The following is a 24,149-nucleotide window of genomic DNA, read 5'->3' as shown; positions in this document are numbered from 1 at the left end:
CAGGGAGGTGGCCAGACATGGGCTGATGTGATTCTCTTTTTGGAAACAGAACCAGAAATATTAACTAAATTAGATTGAGGAGAGTTTGTAAAAAAGAAAGAGAAGAATCAAGGATGACTTACAGGCAGTTTTCTGGCTTGAGAAATTAGGTGAAGAACTTGGGAGAGATTCAATGTTCCTGAGGAGACATACGGAGTAAGATCCAAAACCAAGTAGGAGTATTTGCCTTTAAAAGGAGAAAAGTTGCTACACCCATGAAATCGAAAGAAAAGAAAATGATAGTTTGTATTTTCTCAATGATGTATATAAAGAGCTGAATATTGAGCTGAATATTAAAAGTTGAGCTACAACATATGGAAAAAGGTAGTGAAAGAATTATCTTAAAGTTGTAAAGGGAACTTATTACAGAAACAGTAAAATTGCTCATCGGTACTTAGAATACACTTGCGATGTGCAAACAGGAACAGAAAAACCTGTCTGATGTTCTCCAGCCAAAGTGAGCTGCTTGGGAACAAGAGGTATGAGGAAGACAGATAACTGAGCGCTATTCAGTTGGAGTTTTGAAAGAGGAATACTATGTAGCCCGGGGCAGGATGCAGGGAGGCAACTATTATATCGGAACCTCAACAAAACAAGCTGAACACAGGAGATCGGTGGTGCACAATGAAAGAATGAGGTCAAAGTGTGGAACTTCAGCAATGGAGGATGATGGGAGATAGCGAACCCAGAACAGAAGGGCCCATCAAGTTTATGAGTTTCAGGAGCTGATAAGGATCTGGATGTGACCACAGAGAGGCCTCTGATGTGACAGAGAAAAAAACCCGGAAAGGTAAAGCTCACAGTGTTAGATTTGTTACCCACAAGGCTTCTGGAATCAGTGACAGGATTGAAATAGAAGAGAAGAAAACTACGCCAAGAGCTAAAGTCGAGGAATGGGCAGAAGGTTCCTCTGGGAGGTAAGATAGTAAGGAAAGGGAGACAACGATAGAACTTAAAAGAACTGAGAAAGGGTAGTCAAAGAGGATACCTTTCTATCTCCCGTTCTTGGTAGGTGGCGCAAGGGATGCAGGAGTAGAAAAAGCTTTTTTTTAAAGTGAACAGAGTCCTAAAGAGATGCCTACGGCGGTGAGGCAAAGAAGTGACTAAGATATTAGGAAAGAGACCATCAACCCCAGAGTTACCTGCTCTGAGCTTAGCCCACACACATGGAGTTCGGCTGGTCAGCAAACTATGGCAAGCAGGCCACATCCAGCCTGCGGCCCACTCTGTGTATGGCCATACACAGAACGACCTTTACATCTGTAATGGGTGGTAAAACACACACAAATACGCAACAGAAATTTCATCTGGGCTGTGGTGACTAGAATATTTACTATCTTGGCTCTTCACAAAAAAAAACTTTACCAGCCTCCAATTTGCACAGAACTGCCAAGAAAGTGAGCTGCTTTTACTCTGTTCCATGGTCATGGCCTATAGAAGCTATCTTACAAAAACATACTACTGACTGGAAAACAATCTATGTAAGGCAGCAAAAGCCATCACTACAGAAAAAACATGTTCTACAGAAAATGATTAAGGATACCACTTAAAAGCATTATTCTCTTAGGCTACTCTGGTCCAGCCAGGAGTAATATGGCTGTTACTGCCACATTATTATTATATACAATGATATATAATAAAGTATGATTAGGAACTACATTATCCTAAATGGTAAAGTCAAGTCATTCATTCAACAAGTATCTACCTATTCTGGTTCCAAACAGTGTGTTTTGTTGTCTCTTTTGCTTTACGGCATAGGGAAAACCAGGGACAAATGTCTGAGGGGGAGGATGATCTGCCATATTCAGAAGTTAGTTTTCTAACATTGTGCCTTTTTAAATATCAGACAGGATAAAACAGTTCCTATTCTCCTTACTGTAATTTAAAATTCAGTTTTTATAGCCATTTTGAAACAAAAAAAGGACACATTCCACTGACTAAAGAGATAGAAACTTCTCTAACCATAAAACCATACTTCTATTGAGTACTAAAGAAAAGCAAATCAGCATCAGTTAAAACACTGAAAATGAAATAATCAGAACTTTAAGAAGTAAAATTATGAAAATAAATTTTATCTTTAATTTTCAACAATAAAAAACTAGTAACATTATAAATAAATTATTAAGTCTTAATTGATATCTAGTTAACTTCTTTCAGCATTAATGTATATTTATTTTCTTGAAAATATGCAAATACATTTACATTGTATCCTTTAGAAAACAGCCTAAAAGATAACTGCATTTAACAAGTTCTATGAAGAACACTCTAACACATCCATGTCTTTCATGATACTTTAAATACCAAACTATGTCATTTAGCCTCTTAGAAGAGTAAGTAACACAAATAAATAACACAATTGCAATAATTGATTCTCTAATCATTAGTTGTTTCCACAATTAAAATCCATCATCTTTCATGAGAAAACAGAAAGTAATCCAGTTAACCTGAAATTATTTATCCCCTTTGTCAAAAGATAACAGATTAAGTGTGGGAGGCCAACATCATGAAAATAGTCAGCATTTTTTTACTTTATTGTTTAACACTGGCTTAAAGATAATAAAAATAATCTATCTTTTTCCTTGAATATTTCCTAAATATACAATATGTATATTGTATACAAGGAAATATGTATCACATTTCCTTGTCTATTTCCCAAAAATACAATCTATCATTTTCTTTATTTTACTAGGAAAGAAAATTGGTGTGATGTTCAAGAGGAAGATTAGTGAAACACTATTACTAAAAGTCAATTTTGCTACCGTCATTGCTCAAGAAGTATCCATAGGACCCTTTCAGCAAACATGCTGCTGTAGAAGCCCCAGAATGTGAGATCAGGGGATCCAAGGTAAACATGAGGGAAAAGATGAAAACATTTTTGTCATTATTCATATCACTCCCCCTGCCCATGAAATTTGATTAAATGGATCTAAGATTGTGCTTTTATCTCACTATATCTACTTAAGCAACTTAATGTAAATGAAAAGCAACATTCATTTCTAACTGATAATCATAACAGTGTTTTTGAAACTGCAAATGGGATTCTCATGATCAAAGAAGCTACATAGTGAATTCTTGTATCTACAGTTACTTAACATAATCAGGTCAAATATAACTTGAGGCTCTCATATTATTTACTTTTACTTCAAACAAAGGACAATTAGGCCACTGCTGTCATCTCCTCATCTGAATCACTTGATTCATCTTTTAGTTCCAGTTCCCCTAAATCTGTATCTACAGCTGTAACAGTTTTCTTCTTGCACTTCTTGGGGACCGCATCATTAGCACAAATTTTTCTCATTTTAATGTTTGGCAATTTCTTCAGATCGAAATCCCATTCCCTAAATAAATAAAAGAGACAGTATTTAGAGAGGGTGACTGGGATGCAAGATGGTGAAGCAGTCAATATTTAAAACTCTGAAAGCAGCAGAACAAAGCTTATAAATTCATTATAGATTCAAATGCCCTACAAACAAACAATATATGCTTTAGGAAAAAAAAAGTCCCAAGAAGTAAGGCTTGCTTTGTTCACACATATTGCATCTTCTCATTAACCTACAATAGCAATAACTGCACAGACATTCCTACATATCCCAAACTTCCAATTTAATATATGAGTATTAGGCAGAATTGACAAGGAGGCTCTATGCCATTATTTATTCTCCCCAACCTGAACACTCCAGCGGGCCATACAGTATCAAGAACCTCAAAAGCAGTAACTATATCATACCCGCAAATCTCCAAAGTGCAGTCGGAAATTATTTTTCTTTTCACAATTGGCAGGAAGTCAAAGTTTCAGTAACCAAAAACATGTTATTGTTACAAAAGAAATCATCTTTCCACCTCTGAATTAACTAGTTCTTGACAGCTTAAGCTTTTCTCCGGTATCAATTCCCAGGAACCATCTTTTCTAAAAGAGGGTGCTACAAACAGTCTAGGGATAGAACTCTGAGCCATTGAGCCTGTTGCTGTTAGTTTATCTTTTTAAAAAATAAAAACTGGGGAGGAAGAGTGTGACCAAGTTCTTTTAAGTATTATATTAAGGTATTTAAAAGCACCATGTCACTATCATTTTAGTGTACATCAGGTGTTTGAAATAAACACAAATTAGGAAAACTATTATTTAATAAAAGAGAAGTTCAGGTTAAAATAAACCACTGATTTTTTTTTTTAGCTCTAATGTCTAAATTCAAAAGGTTAGAAAACTTATGTCTCATGTATTTCACATGCAGCCACAAGGAATTATAGAGAGAAACAGACTTACCTAAAAGTTCTCAGATTACCAGCATTTATAATGTCTGGAATCTCTGGGGAAGAAAATAATTCATATCCATTAAGCAGTGTTCTTTAAATCATAACATTTTATAGTTTCCTTATTTATTATCTCAGATACAATGAATAAGTGACAGAGAGCAAGAAAATCCAAAGCCAAAACAAAATCTCAAAGCACTGCTATAATGCTATATGAAAAGTAAGTTTTACAAGTATAAAGGGCTTAGTTTAAGAGGTGATTGAAGAGAAATGCTATTAAATAATAAGTTCTAGCACAGAATCGGTAAAATAAAATAAACCTATTACTGAGATAAACCCTGTCCTTTTAATCTATGAAAGGCACCTGGCAATTTCTAATATCAATCCCATGAAATAATATGCTAGATTTTTAAATATATTTTCTTGGTGAAAAGTACATTTTCTTTTAAAAAAGATTTTATTTATTTGAGAGAGAGAGAGTAAGTGAGTGAGAGAGAACATGAGAGGGGAGAAGGTCAGAGGGAGAAGCAGACTCCCCATGGAGCTGGGAGCCATGTGAAAAAAAATTTTTAACAAACTATAATCAGTAGATGCTCAAAGCAACTCAATAAATCTTAAACCATCTTTAATTAAAAAAAAAAAAAAAAGGGCATTTAACAGTTCCTCACCATGATTATGAAGTTTACCATAAAACAACATGCATGATCATAGTTATCAGTAAAACACAAAAGGCATGTATAAAGAACTGGAACATTGCTGCAAAGAATATGGCCAATGCAGTAAAATAGTAATTAAAATCCAGAATTTTAACTGTCCCTCAGAACAACTTGCTTAAAATATAACCTATGAGAAATTATAGTAGTTACCAAGCATGCTTAGATCTAACCTTAAGAAAAACATGTACTGGCAACAGGCCTCTGGGGGAGAGGACGAGAGACGTCCTTGAGGCCAAGCAGCTGGGGATGCCCAGCTCGCTCGGGGTGCAATGCTACCTGCTTCATTTTTCCGTTATTTCCCCTTGCCTAAAAAGCATCAGCAGTCAGTCAGACAATCCTTTAGTTTGGGCTTGCTCACTATAGGTCATGTACTACATGACCAGACATATTTTGCCTTTCTTCTTACATATCTGCAAGACTCATAAAAACTACTATGTGTAATCTACTCTGCCTTCTTTGTTGGTTGTTACCGACTTTCTAATAAATATGAGACTGAGGAGTTGTTCAGGGTGACAGTCTTTTCTACTGTCACCCCCTGCTCCCATTCTCTTGCAGCTGACTTGTTTGTGCCTCATTCTTCTCCCACGTGCCGTCAGGAGGCGGCACAAAATCAATAAATGAAAAAGATAAAATAAAAAGGCTTAACACAGCTATATGCTGATTAAGCCCTACAGTTTCAGAAAATATGAGTATGAGGGGGTCCAGTGTTTAAAAGGTGTAAATTAAACACCATTAAAAAAAAAATCCTAATAAAATGAGTCAGAAGTAGTTATACCACAATGGGGTGAGGAAGGGGAGGTGTCAGAATCTAGTTTTCTCTAAACCTGCAGAATTCAGTAACAATTGGCCTATGTTAATTGTCAGAGATCACAACGCTTTCTTTCACCAGACACACTCCCTGACTCTGAAAGAAACACTGTGACACAGCTGAAGAACACTGGATCGGTTTCTGTGCTGGCTAGCTCAATCACCAGTAAGTACCTGCTCGACCTTGACCATGTTCTGTTAATTCATCTGCCTGCCACGTAGTGAACAGACTCTAGGAGGAAAGAGCAGTAGCACAGAGACCAACTGGGAGGCCGTTACAATGTACAGATCAAACAATGGTGGCTTGGATTAGGGAGGTGGTAGTGGTAGCAGTTTTAAGTTATCAGATGCAAAATACATTTTACCGATGAGCTGGATGGAGTGTGAAAGTCTACAAGTTTCTAGCCTAAGAAACGGGGCAGATGGTGACCCTGCTGTATGACATACAGATCGTGTGGGAGCAAGTTTTAGGAGAAAAGCTGGACTTTGCTTTGGGAAATGTCAGGTCTGAGATGCCTAGGAGACATTCAAGTAGAGATTTTGATAAACCCCATTACATTTTGATAATGTAAGTCTGGATTTCTAGAGACACGTTAGGGTCGACAGATACAGATTTCAAAGTTCTCACCATTTAAGTGGCAATTAAAACCACAGACTGAGTGAAATGAACTAGGAATTGGTACACGTAGAAAATAAGAAGTAGTCCAAGGATGGGGACCTTGGCCAATACTTAGTTTGTGAAGATGAGGAGTCAACTAAAGAAAATGAACTAGAAAGAAAACAAGGGAAGGGCTGGGTATTCTTTACCAAATGAAAAGTATGATAAGAAAATGAAGTCATCAGTGTGCCTGGGTGGCTCGGTGGGTTAAAGCCTCTGTCTTTGGCTCAGGTCATGATTCCAGGGTCCTGGGATCAAGCCCCATATCGGATTCTCTGCTCAGCAGGGAGCCTGCTTCCCCCACCCTCTGCCTGACTCTCTGCCTCCTTGTGATCTGTCAAATAAATAAACAAAATCTTTAAAAAAAAAAAAAGAAAATGAAGTCATCATCTGTATCAAATGCCATAGAAATGCTGGCCGAGAATCAATGCCCAGTATAGCAACTGTTCGCCTTAGCAACGTAGAGGTCATCAGTGACCACTACTTGTTGGGCGATGTTCCAGAGAAAACACAACAGGAGGAGATGGGAGAGCTATGAACATAAACAAATTTTACGTTCTTACAAGGTAACTATCCAGTGAAAGGGACACAGAGAGTAGTGCTTGAAGCTCTCCCCAAACTTCCTGTATTAGGTTGTGTCAGGCACTTTGATAAATGAAACTCATGTAACTTTTAAACAACTGGGGATGTAGGTATACTATTTATTTATTTATTTCAATTTTTAAATTGAAGAAAACAAAACCTGGTGGAGTGGGGAGGGTTAAATAACTTGTCCTGTTATACAGTAAGCTCTAAGGGTTTAAATCATATCTACCTAATACTACAGCTCTTTTCCATTTTTTCTTTTCAGTGAAGAAGTTCACTTCTTAGAAATGATGAAGAGAAACTGCCAACTACTTCAGAGTTTCTAGTGTTACTACTATAGTGTAAATGGCTGACACCAAGCTTCTGATGGTCTAGACATCCGTATCAAAGACACCCTTCTCAAATAAAAATATTGCCAGCTATATAACACACTACCAGCAAAACTAGATAAGAAACCAGGCCACCCTGACCCATTAAAGTCCCCTTTTAGAAAGTCCTAGTAACCTAGTAAATTGCCACTCAAGTGACCCTACTTTTCTCATGCTCTAACTCCCAGTTATGTTTTTAATTCACCAATAAAGAATGAACCTGTGTGGGCGCCTGGGTGGCTCAGTGGGTTAAGCCGCTGCCTTCGGCTCAGGTCATGATCTCAGGATCTCTCTGCTCGGCAGGGAGCCTGCTTCCTCCTCTTTCTCTCTGCCTTCCTCTCTGCCTACTTGTGATCTCTCTCTGTCAAATAAATAAATAATAAAAATCTTAAAAAAAAAAAAAAAAAAAAGAATGAACCTGTGAAACCCTAGGCACTTTACCTTCACACTCTGATAAAGGTAGAGCCCCAGGTCCACACACACTCTTCTTCTCCACCCTCAACTTCCCTGTGTGGCCCCAGGCATGCTATGGACCCTCCAGGCCTTTTGAGTAAAGAAGCGTGGGTTTTGTTTTGTTTTTGTTTTCTTCAAATTTCCCTGATGGTTGTTATTGGGCACATCCTGCAATCATAATCACCACAGGGCTGCGCTAGCCAGAAAAGTGGCTCTGGTTGGGGAAATACCTACAGGGGCTCAACAATATATTAACGGACCAGGTGAATGCCTCAGGCATTTCTAGCTGACAGAATTGCTATCAACAGGCTGGGACCAACACAATAGTTACAGGATATTTCCTTTACGGTCCTATACTTCAGTGTTGTTAACATCAGAATTTAAAAACCTAATTTGCTACTAAATATTTCATTTGTACTGTACTTATCAAGCAAATCCACATACTACAAATGCTGTAACATGGACCTGAAACGGAATGTGAATGAAGTAATGTTCAGGGTCATGGCAAACTTAAGAATATATGACGAAGTCTAAAAGGGAAAGCTGTTACTCCAATGAAGCAGATTATGTTACCAGACCATTTGATTTTTTTTTTAAAAGCCAGAAATCTACATGTTTCATGTGAAATTGCTAGATTTTCCTAGACTGACAATTAACAAGCCAATCAAATACCATTTGCAGGCCATGTTGCCTCTGGGTCCTCACCTGTTCGTGGGTTTTGCAAGCCTTAACTACCCTAAGTGCTTTTTCTTAAGATAGTGTTGGTAAACTAACAACCTACTTGTCTTTAAGAATGGTAAGAAATGCTTCAGTGCTAAGAATTAATGTTCGATTTCTAGTTCTTCAAGAATGACTACAACAAGGATAGCTTGGTCCTTCAAAAATCAGAAAGAGGGCACCTGGGTGGCTCAGTGGGTTAAAGCCTCTGCCTTCAGTTCAAGTCATGATCCCAGGGTCCTGGGATCGAGCCCCACATTGGGCTCTCTGCTCAGCAGGGAGCCTGCTTCCCTCTCTCTCTGCCTGCCTCTCTGCCTACTTGTGATCTCTGTCAAATAAATAAATAAAATCTTTAAAAAAAAATTAGAAAGATAAGAAGGGCACAGCACCTACTCTAAAGAAACATAGCTGTAGTTAGAGATGGGCAAGTGGTAACTCCACAATAAAGCAAATCAGGAATGTGCCAGAGGGAGATGAAAATTTTATTGTCAAGGTAGAAAAATATGACATCATTTTCACAAGTGACAGTTCTGAGAATGTAAGAAAAAAAAGAAATTAATAAATTTGACATACTCACAAAAGAAAGGAAATCAAAAAGAAATTCAATCTAAACTAAATAAATAGAATAAATAAAATTAAACCTTTGAAAAGAATTACAAATCTGATATGGCTATGAATTTAGAAAGAATAAAAGAAAATCACAGAGAACACACCAAGGCCATATCCTTCATACTGTTGTCGTTCACGCTCCATTGTCTGCTTGATGACTGTCTCCCGGGAATAGTGCCGCCTTCCCTGCCTGTCTTTGATGCTGTTATGTAATTTAATCTGTTCTAGTTCACTGCTGAATCGATTTAAATACCTGAGAAATAAGAATGCAATTTGAGTTACAGGTCTATACATTTGGCTTATATTACTTCATTTAAAACAAACCCCAGCCTTCACCTATCCTTGAAATTTTTGTATACTTCTAAGTTCTTCATGTCCTCAGACTTCAGACTGTCCCTGGATAACCTGTGTCCAAAATTTCAGCAACCAGATCACTGTCTGCTATTCAGTATCTCCTGAATTCCAGATCCTCATATTCAACCACCTCCTGGAACTCTCCATTTGGATGTCCCATGGAAGCTTAACCCCTCAAAAGTGCTTGTGCCCACCACTGCCCCCCCCCCAAACCTGTTCCATCTCTTTGGCTCTCTACGTCAGGAAATAGTACAACCATCTCCCCATCCGCCCAAGTGAACAACATTCATGTCCTCCTTGATTCCACTTTCTCCCTTTTATGCCATACATAAGTTTTCACTAATGATTTAGACTTTCTATCTTCTTAATATTTCTGGAATCTTCATTTCTTTTCACCATACTGCTAAAAAACATGCATATGCCAGCATCATCTCTTGCCCAGATTGCTCCATCAGCCTCCCAAATGAGTCCTGGTCAAAGCCATGTACCCTCAGGCCATCACCATTCTCACTATGGTGACATTTCTAAGGTTTAAATATGATCATCTCAGGTACCTACTATAAAAAGCCTATGGCTCCCAATGTCCTTTGAAAAGGTCCAAACTCTTACAGTGATACTTGAGGTCCTTGGTGAACAATACTTGTCATAATGCCCTCCTTGAACCTATTATTTTGATGATATTTAATGTCTGGCAGATCACTAAATATGTCACTCTTAACTCTGAAGCTGTTCTCTCTGCCTAAAGGCTCTTCAAGAACTAACTTACCTCAACCTGCTAACCTTTACTCTTCAGAAGTCATTTTGATAATATTTCCATAAGAAGCCTTTCCTGATCCTAAGAAACTGGGTTAAGTAACACTATGAGGCTCAGAAATGTTATAGACCTACTAGAGTGGCTAAACCAGGATGTGACTCTAAAACCTTTTTGATAACAAAGCCCATTTACTCCTCTATAAATCCAGAACAACAATCTGTCACTTGAAGAACCAGGTTGGAGAATTCCCCTTTCTGACCCTTTGCTCATAAAGAGCCCAGTGTTTACCTTTCAATTAATTCACAAGCATCTTTCTTTGAATATCCTACTTTTTGGGGATCAAGATGACTTTGAAACCACTGCAGTTTTTCACCTATAATACCAAGTACAAAGATAGGTTAACACCATAAATCGTCACTTAAGCAATGAGTATTCATTGTACTTTCCAACATCAATGTGTTTAAAATAGCATCAAAATTTATGTCAATGTTAAATATAAAGGCTTATGTGGGCTCAAAGCTAATTAAACCAGTCAGAAAGCAAAGTGTCACATTTTAATTTGGGAGACAGGGGTGGGAGAGATGTCTTTTAGTATATATTTGTTATCCAATAAGGATGTGTAGAAAGAAAGAAACAAAGAAAGGAAGAAAGAAAGGAAGAAAACTTAACAGAACATGAAGTTCTAAGTATTTAAAAAGCAGGCTATATATTAAGAGCTTTATAATCCTATAAGGATTATAACATTATTATTCCTATTCACACATAAGAAAGGTTAAGTGGCCTGTCCAGGGCTTCAAATTAGTAAATATGTTAATGATGCAAGATCTGTCAGATACTGTGCAAAGAGTAAATCTGACCATCAGGGTCACTTTCAGTTAGATTTCTCAAATATTACAGATCAAGAAATGGCCCTACCTTAGATATGGATGACCTACTTAGAAATACTATTCTATTATCTGTGAAAGCATAAGAGATCAGTGCTCAAGAAAAGCCGAAGACTAAACAAAACAAACAAACAAACAAAGCCTGAGTCACTTTTTTTTTTTTTAAGAGATTTTATTTATTTATTTGAGAGCGAGTGAGCAAGAGAGAACGCACGCAGGGAGAGGGAGAAGCAGACTCCCCCTTCCCGCTGAGCAGAAAGCCTGACATGGAGCTTGATCCCAGTACCCTGAGATCAGGACCTGAGCTGAAGGCGGATGCTTAATAGACTGAGCCACCCAGGCACCCCCTAAGAGTCCCTATTTTGAAATCAGGCTTGTAAGTAAAAATTTACTAACAATCCTGCTCCTCTCACCCCCCCAGAAATAATTGTGACACTGAGATACAGACTGAGGATGCATGTATCCACATCACTAAATTTCTGTGTCCAAAATACTTAGGCCATAATCCTTCCTAATTCTAATGGTTAGGGATCTAGAATTAAACTTCAGAGATAGATAAATAGATAGAAAGACAGATAGATGTAGGTAGGTAAATATAAACTAGTTTCTGAAAAACAGCTAGATATTATTAACAAGAGTTAATGATTGATTTTTGTTTTAATTAAGAGTTAATGATTGACTTTAAGAGTTAATGATTGATTTTACTTTGTTTTAATTAAGTTTAGTAAAGAAAATTCCCTAAAAGAATCAAAAGAAAAACAGGCACAGAACAGAACTTCACTATAATTTAGTCAGAGTGTCAAATGAGTAAATCTGCTTACCAATAAGATTGAGACGCAACGCCTTTTCATTCTTCAATCTTAAAAGAAAAGGTGCATGTGTTAGAAAATTTCCAAAAAAAATTTTTAAATCTATCAAAAACAAAACAAAACAAAAACTGCCCACAAAACTTTAATTCAAGGATCACTCTTTTCTACATATGAAATTAATTTTGTTAGTGCAGAAACACTGAACACCATGCTTTTCTTCTAAGTAACTGGAACAAAATGTTACTATAAACTTTTCTTTGGGTTTTCAGTGACTAATGACTAAAAGACACCTATAGAACAAATCAGTTTTGAAAACACAAAAAAGTTTGACTGGATTATGAATGTTCAGGTGGGTAATAGTTGTGCACAAAAGAGTAATGAATACCTTCTAGAAGATGGAGGGCAACTACCAAGACCAAAATGCCTAGTATCACCTTTTAAACTTCAACAGGAACAAAACAGCATGTTTACTTTTCATAATTAAAAGAATGATAATAAGGAAAAAGAACTCATTTATTTTCAGAAAACAGTCTAGGTTACATGATTCCCATTATTGGCATTCTAAATATTAATTCAGAAGACAACTCTGGACAGCTAGTTTTTGCTACACTTTAGGCTACTCACTAGATACAGCAATGAACAAGAAAATCTACTGTCCCTGACTAACAAAGCAGACAAGATTTACCCTCCCACTTTAACTAACTAGAAAACTGGAGAAATAAAATGAAGCCCTTTTTAATAAAAAATTTCAGGTACAGAATGGGGAGATATTCACAATACAAATAACTAACAGAAGACTTGCATTCAGATTATACAAACACTTCTTACAACTTAAAAAGACTACTTAATACCAAAATGGGCAAAAGATTTTAACAGATTTTTCACCATATCAAAGACATAGAAATAATTAGTAAGTGCATATAAAGATACTTGAATATCATTAGTTATCAAAATGTAAAGATTAAATCAAACTAAGATACTATCATACAACCGCTAGAATTTAAAAACTGATAATACAGCAAGTTTGAGAGGATATGGAGAGAAAATAACTCTCATACACTGGTGGTGAAAATATTAAATGATACTATCGCTTTGGATAAAGCAATTTTTTACATACTTAAACATGAACCTATCATATGACCAGCAATTCTTATAAACTTAATTTCATATAAACATAATTTTCTTATGTATTTTAACATACAATCACCATATGACCCAGCAATTCCAGTTCTAGGAACTGAAAAATGAAAACAAGTGTCCAAATACTGTATGTGAACATTCATGGCAGCTTTATTCGTTAATAGCAGAGGCTGATAAATTTCTTCTTAAATGGCCAGAGAAATGTGGTCAGTCTCTATCACAACTACTGATTTCTGTCATCGTAGCCTAAAAGCACCAACACACAATACAAAAGGAATGGGCACAGCTAGCTGCTTTCCACTAAAACTTTCTAATAAAAACTGGGGCTGGACTCTTAGTTTGCAGACCCCAATAACAGCCCAGTACTGTAAATAATCCAAATGAACATCATAGGTAAATGAATAAACAAAGTGCAGATCCATACAATTGAATACTACTCAGTAATAAGAAAGACAACTAATACGTGAAATATATGAATATGGGTAAATTTCATAAACATTATGCTAAGAAGTTGGCACAAAAAATTACATATAATCACTTCATTTATATAAAACATTAGGAAAAACGATTCATAACACCTACAAACCCAACAGGAGATCAAAGAGAAGAGCAGCAATTCTAGAAACAGAAAATTGACCACTTTCTAAAAGGTAGAACATGTGGAGAAGTCAATCTGAAGCAAAGGGAAGAAAGACTGTGGAGGAGGGGCCAGCTCCCGAGCAAACGGTGGAGCAGTAGAGCACAAAATTTGAACATTTAAAAGTATGCTCCGCTAAGGGACATCACTCCAGAGGCGAAGCGGGGATGGAGCCCTTTGGGAGACAATACAGTCTCAGGTACCGCAGGGTCACAGAAGATCAGGGCTGAGTGTAGCAGAGTTCGCAGGTATCAGAGCAGGAAAGCTGGCTACAGAGTCAGAGCCAAGGAGTGAGCTATCAGCTTGGGTTACCTTAAACTGTGATCCCTGGCACAATCAGGCCACTGCTCTTTGAGTAGGGACCCCACAATTGGCAGATCTGGAAAAACCCACCTTCCTTCTCTGGAGGCAGGAATCTGCTAGGTTTGGAGATTCCAAATGGGGCTATGTGTCAGAAAGAGAGAAGCTCGGTCACAGGCTGGGTGAGCTTGGAGCGGGGCTGGAAGCCAGGAAGACAGGAGTGATTGAGTGCTTTTCTCCAAGGATGCACTGAGTAGGGGGCCCCACCTCTCCACTCTTCCGGGCCAGAGATTTCGGCCTTGGGCAAAGATATTTGAGAATCACTATAACAGGCCCCTCCCCCAGAAGATCAGCAAGAACATCCAGCCAAGACCAAGCTTACTGATCAAGGAGAACAGCAGAATTCCAGAGGAGGGGAAAGCATGGAGTTCATGGTTTTCTCCCCATGATTCTTTAGTCTTGCAAAGTTAGATAATTTTTAAAATTTTTTTCTTATTTTAATTATTTTTACTTTTCCTCTTTCCATGTTTTATTAACTAGTTGAACACTACCTTCCTTAAAAAAAAAAAACTTTTTAAATCTGCATTACTATAGTCATATTTTATCCTTCATTGTATCTAACTTTATTTTTTGAATACATATAGGGTGTTTTCTTCTAAAAATTTTTTGGGATACAATTTCTTCTAATAGATCAAAATATACCCTAAATCTAGCACAGGGCTTTGTTCTAGTCTCCAGCCTGAGCAAATTCCCTCCACTTTCTTTTTCCAACCAACTTATCAATTCTTTTTTTAGAATCTTTCTAAAATTTTCATCCTTACAGTCGTATTTCATCCCTTCATTGTGTTTACCCTTATTTTAGTATATATATAAGTTTTTCTTTCTTTAAAATTCTGGAAGGTAGTTTCTTCCAGGAGACCAAAATACACCCAAAATCAAATGGGTAACTCTGTTCTATTCACCAGTCTAAAACATGTATTATTTCTTAAACTTCTTTTTACCTCCTTTTTTCTCCCCCCAATTTAGGGTCTCTTCTGATTTGCTTAATGTACATTTTTCTGGGGTCTTTGTCACTCTTTTAGTGTTTTATTCTCTCGTTCATATATTCTTAATCTGGATAAAATAACAAGGTGGAAAAACTCCACCACAAAAAAAAAAAAAAGAAGCAGTAGCAAAGGCTAGGGACCTCATCAATACGGACATTGGTAAAATGTCAGATCTACAGTTCAGAATGATGATTCTCAAGGTGCTAGCTGGGCTCGAAAAAGGCATGGAAGATATTAGGGAACCCTGTCTGAAGAAACAAAAGCTCTTTCTGGAGAAATAAAAGAACTAAAATCTAACCAAGTTGAAATAAAAAAAGCTGTTAATAAAGTGCAATAAAAAAATGGAGGCTCTTACTGCTAGGATAAATGAGGGCAGAAGAGAGAATTGGTGATATAAAAGACCAAATAATGGAGAATAAAGAAGCTGAGCAAAAGAGAGACAAACAACTACTGGACCACAAGGGGAGAATTCGAGAGGTAAATGATACCATAAGATGAAAAAATATTAGAATAATTGGGATTCCAGAAGAAGAAGAAAGAGAGAGGGGGGCAGAAGGTATATTGGAGCAAATTATTGTAGAGAATTTCCCCAGTATGGCAAAGGGAACAAGCATCAACATCCAGGAGGCACAGAGCACCCGCCTCAAAATCAACAAAAATAGGTCCACACCCCATCATCTAAGAGTAAAACTTACAAGGCTTAGTGACAAAGAGAAAATCCTGAAGGCAGCCTGGGACAAGAAGTCTGTAACATACAATGGTAAAAATATTATTGGCAGCATACTATTCCACAGAGACCTAGCAGGCCAGAAAGAACTGGCATGAAATATTCAGAATACGAGATGAGAAAAACATGCAGCCAAGAATACTATATCCAGCTAAGCTATCATTGAAAATAGAAGGAGAGATAAAAAGCTTACAGGACAAACAAAAAGTAAAAGAATTTGTACACACCAAACCAGCCCTACAGGAATATCTCTTCTAAGCAAAGAGAGAGCCTTAAAGTAGTAGACCCGAAAGGAACAGAGACAATATACAGAAACAGTCACCTTACAGGCAATACAATGGCACTAAATTCATATCTTTCAATAATTACCCTGAATGTAAATGGGCTAAATGCCCCAATCAAAAGACACAGGGTATCAGAATGGATAAAGAAACAAAACCCATCAATATGCTGTCCATAAGAAACTCATTTTAGACCCAAAGACAACTCCAGATTTAAAGTAAGGTGGTGGAAAACAATTTACTATGCTAATGGACATCAAAAGAAAGCTGGGGTGGCAATCTTTTTATCAGATCAATTCGATTTTAAGCCAAAGACTATAATAAGTGATGAGGAAAGACACTATATCATACTCAAAGGGTCTGTCCAACAAGAAGATCGAACAATTTTAAATATCCATGCCCCAACATGGGAGCAGCCTACCATATAAATGAATTAATAACAAAATCAAAGAAACACATCAACAATTATAAAATAATGGTAAGGAACTTTAACACCTCCCTCACTGAAACAGATCATCCAAGCAAAAGATCAACAAGGAAATAAAGGCTTTATATGACACACTGAACCGATGGACATAACAGATATATTTAAAGCATTCCATCCCAAAGCAACAGAATACACATTATTCTCTAGTGCACATGGAACATTCTCCAGAACAGATCACATCCTGGGTCACAAATCAGGTCTCAACCAGTACCAAAAGATTGGGATCATTTCCTGCATATTTTCAGACCACAATGCTCTGAAGCTTGAACTCAATCACAAGAGGAAAGTTGGAAATAACTCAAACACATGGAGGCTAAAGAGCATCCTACTAAACAATGAATGGATCAACCAGGAAATTAAAGAAGAGTTGAAAAAAATTCACGGAAACAAACAATAATGAAAACACAACTGTTCAAAATCTGTGGGACAAGCAAAGGCAGTCCTGAGAGGAAAATATATAGCGATACAAGCCTTTCTCAAGAAACAAGAACGGTCTCAAATACACAACCTAACCCTACATCTAAAGGAGCTGAAGAACAGCAAAGAAAGCCTAAACCCAGTAGAAGAAGAGAAATAATAAAGATCAGAGCAGAAATCAATGAAATAGAAACCAAAAAATACCAAACAAACAAACAGTAGAACAAATCAATGAAACAGGGAGCTGATTCTTTGAAAGAATTAATAAGACTGATAAACCCCTGGCCACACTTACCAAAAAGAAAAGAGAAAGGACCCAAATAAATAAAATCATGAATGAAAGAGGGGAGATCACAACCAACAAGAAAAAAATACAAACAATTATAGACCATATTATGAGCAACAATATGCTAGCAAATTTGACAATCTGGAAGAAATGGATGCATTCCTAGAGATCTATAAACTACCAAAACTGAACCAGGAAGAAATAGAAAACCTGAAGAGACTCATAACCAGTAAGGAGATTGAAACAGTCATCAAAAATCTCCCAATAAACAAGAGCCCAGGGACAGATGGCTTCCCAAGGGAGTTCTACCAAACATTTAAAGAAGAATTAATACCTAGTCTCCTGAAACTTTACCAAAAAACAGAAATGGCAGGAAAACTTCCAAACTCATTTTATGAGGCCCCCATGACCTTGATCCCAAAACCAGACAAAGACCCCATCAAAAGAGAATTACAGACCAATATTCTTGATGAACACAAGATGTGAAAATTTTCACCAAAATACTAGCCAATTCAACAGTACATTAAAAGGATTATTCACCACGACCAAGTGGGATTTATTCCAGGGTTGCAAGGTTGGTTCAACATCCGCAAATCAATGTGATACAATATATTAATAAAAGAAAGAACAAGAACCATATGATACTCTCTGTAGATGCTGAAAAAGCATTTGACAAAGTACAGCATCCTTTCTTGATCAAAACTCTTCAGTGTGTAGCGATAGAGGGTACATACATCAATAACATCAAAGCCATCTATGAAAAAAACCCACAGTGAATATCATTCTCAATGGAGAAAAACTAAGAGCTTTTCCACTAAGGTCAGGAACACAGCAGGGATGTCCCTTATCACCACTGCTTTTCAACATAATAGTGGAAGTCCTAGCCTCAGCAATCAGACAACAAAAAGAAACTAAAGGCATCCAAATTGGACAAGAAGAAGTCAAACTCTCACTCTTTGCAGATGATACTTTACATGGAAAACCCAAAGACTCTACTCCAAATCTGCCAGAACTTGTATAGGAATTCAGTAAAGTGTCGGTATAAAATCAATGCACAGAAATCAGTTGCATTTCTATACACCATTAACAAGACAGAAGAAAGAGAAATTAAGGAATCAGTCCCACTTACAATTGCACCCAAAACCATAAGATACTTAGGAATAAACCTAATCAAAGAGGTAAAGAATCTGTACTCAGAAAACTATAAAGTACTCATGAAAGAAACTGAGGAAGACAAAAAGAAATGGAACAATGTTCCATGCTCACGGATCAGAAGAACAAATATTGTGAAAATGTCTATGCTACCTAAAGCAATCTACACGTTTAATGTAATCCCTAACAAAATACCATCAATTTTTTTCAAAGAAATGGAACAAATAATCCTAAAATTTATACGGAACCATAAAAGACCTTACATAGCCAGAGTGATGTTAAAAAAGAAAGCCAAAGTTGGTGGCATCACAATTCCAGACTTTGAGCTCTATTACAAAGCTGTCATCATCAAGACAGCATGGTACTGGCACAAAAACAGACACATAGCTCAATGGAACAGAATAGAGAGCCCAGAAATAGACCCTCACCTCTCTGGTCAACAATCTTTGACAAAGCAGGAAAGAATGTCCAATGGAAAAAGACAGTCTCTTCAACAAATGGTGTTGGGAAAATTGGACAGCCACATGCAGAAAAATGAAACTGGACCATTTCCTTATACCACACACAAAAATAGATTCAAAATGGATGAAAGACCTCAATGTGAGAAAGGAATCCATCAAAATCCTTGAGGAGAACTCAGGCAGCAACCTCTTCGACTTCAGCTATAGCAATTTCTTCCTAGAAACATCACCAAAGGCAAGGGAAGCAAGGGTAAAAATGAACTACTGGGACTTCATCAAGATCAAAATCTTTTGCACAGCAAAGGAAACAGTCAATAAAACCAAATGGAAATTGACAGAATGGGAAAAGAGATTCGGAAATGAAATATCAGATAAAGGGCTAGTCTTCAAAATTTATAATGAACTTACCAAACCCAACACCCAAAGAACAAATTAATCCAATCAGGAAATGGGCAGAGGACATGAACAGATATTTCTGCAAAGAAGACATCCAGATGGTCAAAAGACACATGAAAAAGTGCTCCACATCACTCAGCATCAGGAAAATGCAAATCAAAACCACAATGAGATACCACCTCGCACCAGTCAGAATGGCTAAAATTAACAAATTAACAAGTCAGGAAATGAGAGATGCCAGCAAGGATGCGGAAAAGGGGGAACCCTCTTACACTGACTGGTGGGAATGCAAGCTGGTGTAGCCACTCTGGAAAACAGCATGGAGGGTCCTCAAAAAGTTGAAAATAGAGCTACCTTATGATCCAGCAATTGCACTACTGGGTATTTACCCTAAAGATACAAATGTAGTGATCCCAAGGGGCTCGTGCATCCAAATATTTACAGCAGCAATGTCTACAGTAGCCTAACTATGAAAAGAACCTAGATGTCCATCAAAAGATGAATGGATAAAGAAGATGTGGTGTATTCACACACACACACACACACACACACACACACAAAACGGAATACTATGCAGCCATCAAAAGAAATGAAATCTTGCCATTTGCAACGACATGGATGGAACTAGAGGGTTATTATGCTGAGCTAAATAAGTCAATCAGAGAAAGAAAATTACATATGATCTCCTTGATATGAGGTATTTGAGAGGCAAAGTGGGGGGTTTGGGGGGCAGGGAAAGAAAAAAATGAAACAAGAGGGGATCAGGAGGGAGACAAACTATAAGAGACCCTTAATCTCACAAAACAAACTGAGGGTTGGTGGGGGAGGGGGGTAGGAAGAGGGTGGTTGGCTTATGGACATTGGGGAGGGTATGTGCTATGGTAAGTGCTGTGAAGTGTCTAAGCCTGACGATTCACAGACCTGTACCCCTGAGGCTAATAATACATTATGTTTAATTAAAAATTTTTTTATAAATCAGAAAAGACAAATCTCATCTATCAAAATAAAAAGAAAACCAGGGGTTGCCTGAGGCTAAGAGTAAAGGGTGAGCAATGACTGAAAAGATGCACAAGGAAATCCTTTGGAAGGATGAAAATGGCACTATATGCTAATCGTGGTTGGTTAGACTAATGTATTGTGAAAAGTCCAATCTGTACACTGAAAATACGATCATTTTACTGAATGTTAGTTATACCTCAAAGTTGACTTCAAAAAACAGAAAATGCTCATAATAAGGGAGAAAAAATTCATTCCTTTCAATTAAGCCTAGACAAAAGAATCTAGTCAGAAGTCAGGTTGCAATAATCCTGAATGAACTCAATGGGGCCTGAACTGGAATGGTTATCAGTTGGGACCAGAAAAGCAAAGCGATTTGAGATTAATTCTGTAAAGTAGTTTCTTAGATTTTTACCCATTATGCTTAGTTTCTCTCTGTCAATTTTCCATATTAAGACATTTTCTTTTAGTATCCAGAGTTCTTTGTAGTATACCGTGTAGGACATACTGTATGCGTGACAGTACATACTAACAAAGTATTGCTATGCTGAGAAATCATAAAATAAAGCAAAAATAACACACAACTGCCATTTGCTGGGGCACCCGGGTGGCTCAGATGGTTGAGCATCTGACTCTTGATTTTTGGCTCAGGTCATGATATCAGGTTCATGGGATAGAGCCCCACAACAGGCTTCCTGCTTAGCAGGGAGTCTGCTTCTCCTGTCCTCCTCCTGTTCCTCCTCCTGCTCCTCCTCCTACTCATGCACACATGCACTCTCTCTCAAATAAATAAACTTAAAAAAAAAAAAAAAAGCCACGTGCTCTCTGTAAATTGCACATCCCTTGAAATGCACTAGTCTCCGAAACATACTAGTTTCTTTTAATATGAATAAAAGCAATATTCCACATAGTCCTCAGTCAGAGCATTCAAATACTGAAGAAAAACACGTTTGTGCTTTCATTATGTTGCTATTCACTCCTGCAGTATCTTTAAGTAATCAGAACCTAACAATAAGAGGCAATTTGATTAACCTACCGGGTCTGCTTTTGTATCCCCAACCACTAGTCAAAGGCACTACAACATAAATATCCTCCCTGATCTCCCCACCTACCTGTGTTTCTCCCTAAAAAGGAAACTTAGGAAGTGGTAGAGTCCTCAGTTCTATATAAAAGTATAGAAACTGGGTACTCTAAGCTACATGGCTACCTTTGTTCCTTAGAAAACCACATATTTTTGGTAGGCAGATAGTTCACAAAAGGTGACAGTGTCTAAAATGGTCCCCTCACTGATTCTTATGTCTTAATAGTCATGGCCTGGTATCCTTGAGTGTGGCTGGCTAGACCTAGAGACTTATAACAAATAAAATAGCACAACAGTGATAAATATCATTCTGCAATTAAGTTTCAAAGACTTCTTCTGTCCTGGCCATCCTCTCTTGTTCTATTTCAGAGCCTCTGCTCTGTCGGAACCAAGCTACCATATTGTGAGTAGCCTATGGAGAGGCTCATATAGCAAGGAACTGATGATGCTCCAGCCACCAAGCAGCCATGACTTGAGGTCTGCCAACAGCCACATAAGTAAGCTAGGAAGCACCTTTCCCTATTAAGCTCTGAGATGAATGCACGCCCAGTCATCATTTTAACACAGATTTGTGAGAGACTTTGAGTCAGAAGCAGTTAAGTGGCACTGGAATTCTTGACCAAAGAACTTTCAAACTGCTCTGATGCCATAGAATTTCTTATGCAGCAGTAGGTAAATAAAGCAAGTTAAGTTCAAGTTCAAGTTAAATACTGCTGGTTATCTTTTCTATCATCTTGCTCATCGCTGTCCCAAGAGTCTCAGTATCTTGTCACCAACCATCTCTCCAAAATATGCAACTCAGCATTTCTGTCTTGCTGGAAGTACTATTCTAGTGCAGAAAGATCAGCAGTATTTTAAGATGCTGTTTGTGTTTATGCCATTTAAATCAAATATGACTCATGGTCAATGATGCAGCTACTCAAAAAACTGACATCTATGACAGCCATCTAAGCCTGTTCATAAAATACACTAGACATACTAAAACTGTGTTTGCTTCTGGAGCATAACGGTTACAGTGATGACTCCTTTAAAATAAATGAGAAAATTTCATTTAGAACATCGCTCAAGTAGAAAAAAAATTAAGTAATACCTTTCAACTCTGTATGATAAAAATGGAGGCTTGGCCAAAAATGGGACCTCCTGAGAATAAGTTATACAGGAATTACCATGTTGTTCAGTTTTATCCTTCCATAATTCTTTCACAATGTTGATTCTGTAAATCAGTGCATAAAATCCTGAAAACATACAAAGACTGTAGGCTCACTGACACAAGCACTTAAGAGTGAACCAAAGAATTTAGTCAAATTCTAAAGCAGTATTTCCCAAAGTATTGCCATGAATAACACTAGCACTATATATAAGCTGAGTTTTTAGATCTCACAGACACAGAATTAAATCATCTTTAAACAAGCTACTTCCCCCCCTTTTCTTTTGATCATCTCTAATTACATTAAGAAGAATACTTAGTTTAATGTTTACTTAATAAGTCTTCCAACCTTTGCCAAATCTTTTCAGCAAGGATAAAGCAAGCATGCCTCAGGCTCAGACCATACAGGTAAGGAAACAGTATTTGTTTGTTTTTAATACAGATCAAATGTCTCCTTTAAAAAAAAAATACATAAGGGAAATAGATTCTAAAAGAATATTAAGTAAATAATACCACAGTCCGTGGTTCTCATAGTGTGGTCCCTGAACCAACAGCCAATACCATTAACATTATCTGAAACTCATTAGAAAGCAAAATTTTGACATTGTCCCAGATGTTCTGATGGAAAATTTTAGGGGAAAGAACAACCTGTTTTAAGATGCCCTACAGGTATATCTCGTGTACACCTAATACTTTTGTGAAATACTAGTTTGTGAAATACTAGTAAAGACAGTAATCAAAAACTGCAAAAGCAGGGAAGTAGTAACCTTGTCAATAGACAAAGCAAAATTCATGAAAATGATACATAAATTACTTGAAGTTTGAAAATTACTGTTTTAAAGTGATGCTATCATCCCAATTAACCTTTATGGGAAAAAAAAAAGAAAGAAAGTTTGATTATACTATCATAGAACTTGTCTATTTTCTTCCAGAAAACTTCTAGCCAAATCATTGTGGAACAGCTAATCTTTACTAAATATGTCTTTATATTATTATATATATATATTATATTATATATATAACATTATATATATTATATATTTTATATATATTATATATTATATTATATATAATTATTATTATATATTATATAATTAATATATAACAATGAACGTGCTGGTTTCAATCAGTTAGTAGAGAAATATATCTACCATTTATTTATTAAAATGGAAGTCTATTTTAAAATAGCTAACATGATGATTTTTGCCTTTGTAACTTCATTTTAAGTAATTCTTTATTTGTCACTCCAGCAGCTACTGGGAACTCTCACAGGCCAAAGATTGAGGGAAGAATAGGCAAATTATAGTGTGGGCTGCTGACCAGAAAGGGGACATTAAGGGACAGGAAGAAGACAAGAAAGGGCATTATATACACATTTTGTATTCCTAAGAAGAAAATTTTGCTATGAATTCTTCACATCAAGAACAAAAACCACAATGGCTTAAGGACCTATGAAAATCCACTTTTCCACAAAAACAGAGAATACTAACAAAATTTGTCAAAATCAACTTTTCCAGAAGTATGAAAATTAAACAAAGCCTTGCAAGAGTCTGTGGAGCGTTCTCAAGAAAAACAGCCCAATCTCCATAAGAAC

The 24,149-nt window shown here is 36.9% G+C and overlaps 1 protein-coding gene across 2 annotated transcripts in view; it reads right to left on the bottom strand.

Annotated features, from left to right (window-relative positions):
- Positions 1-2,177: 2,177 nt before the first annotated feature.
- Positions 2,178-24,149, bottom strand: part of TMA16 (translation machinery associated 16 homolog) — a 35,501-nt gene continuing 13,529 nt past the window's right edge. For both annotated transcript variants that reach the window (XM_004775532.3, XM_004775534.3), the window contains 5 exons: positions 12,014-12,051; positions 10,597-10,681; positions 9,305-9,453; positions 4,301-4,343; positions 2,178-3,377 (listed from right to left, as the gene is read on the bottom strand). In XM_004775532.3, the coding sequence (XP_004775589.1) occupies positions 3,197-3,377; positions 4,301-4,343; positions 9,305-9,453; positions 10,597-10,681; positions 12,014-12,051 (496 nt within the window). In that variant the 3' untranslated portion in view covers positions 2,178-3,196. The remainder of the gene's footprint in view (positions 3,378-4,300; positions 4,344-9,304; positions 9,454-10,596; positions 10,682-12,013; positions 12,052-24,149) is intronic.

Source organism: Mustela putorius, unplaced genomic scaffold (genome assembly GCF_011764305.1).
Source record: "Mustela putorius furo isolate JIRA1106 unplaced genomic scaffold, ASM1176430v1.1 tig00003907_pilon_pilon_pilon:0A:0A:0A:0A, whole genome shotgun sequence".
NCBI lineage: Eukaryota > Metazoa > Chordata > Mammalia > Carnivora > Mustelidae > Mustela > Mustela putorius.
The sequence above is the reverse complement of the archived record's forward strand: the minus strand, read 5'-3'. Positions and strand labels throughout refer to the sequence as shown.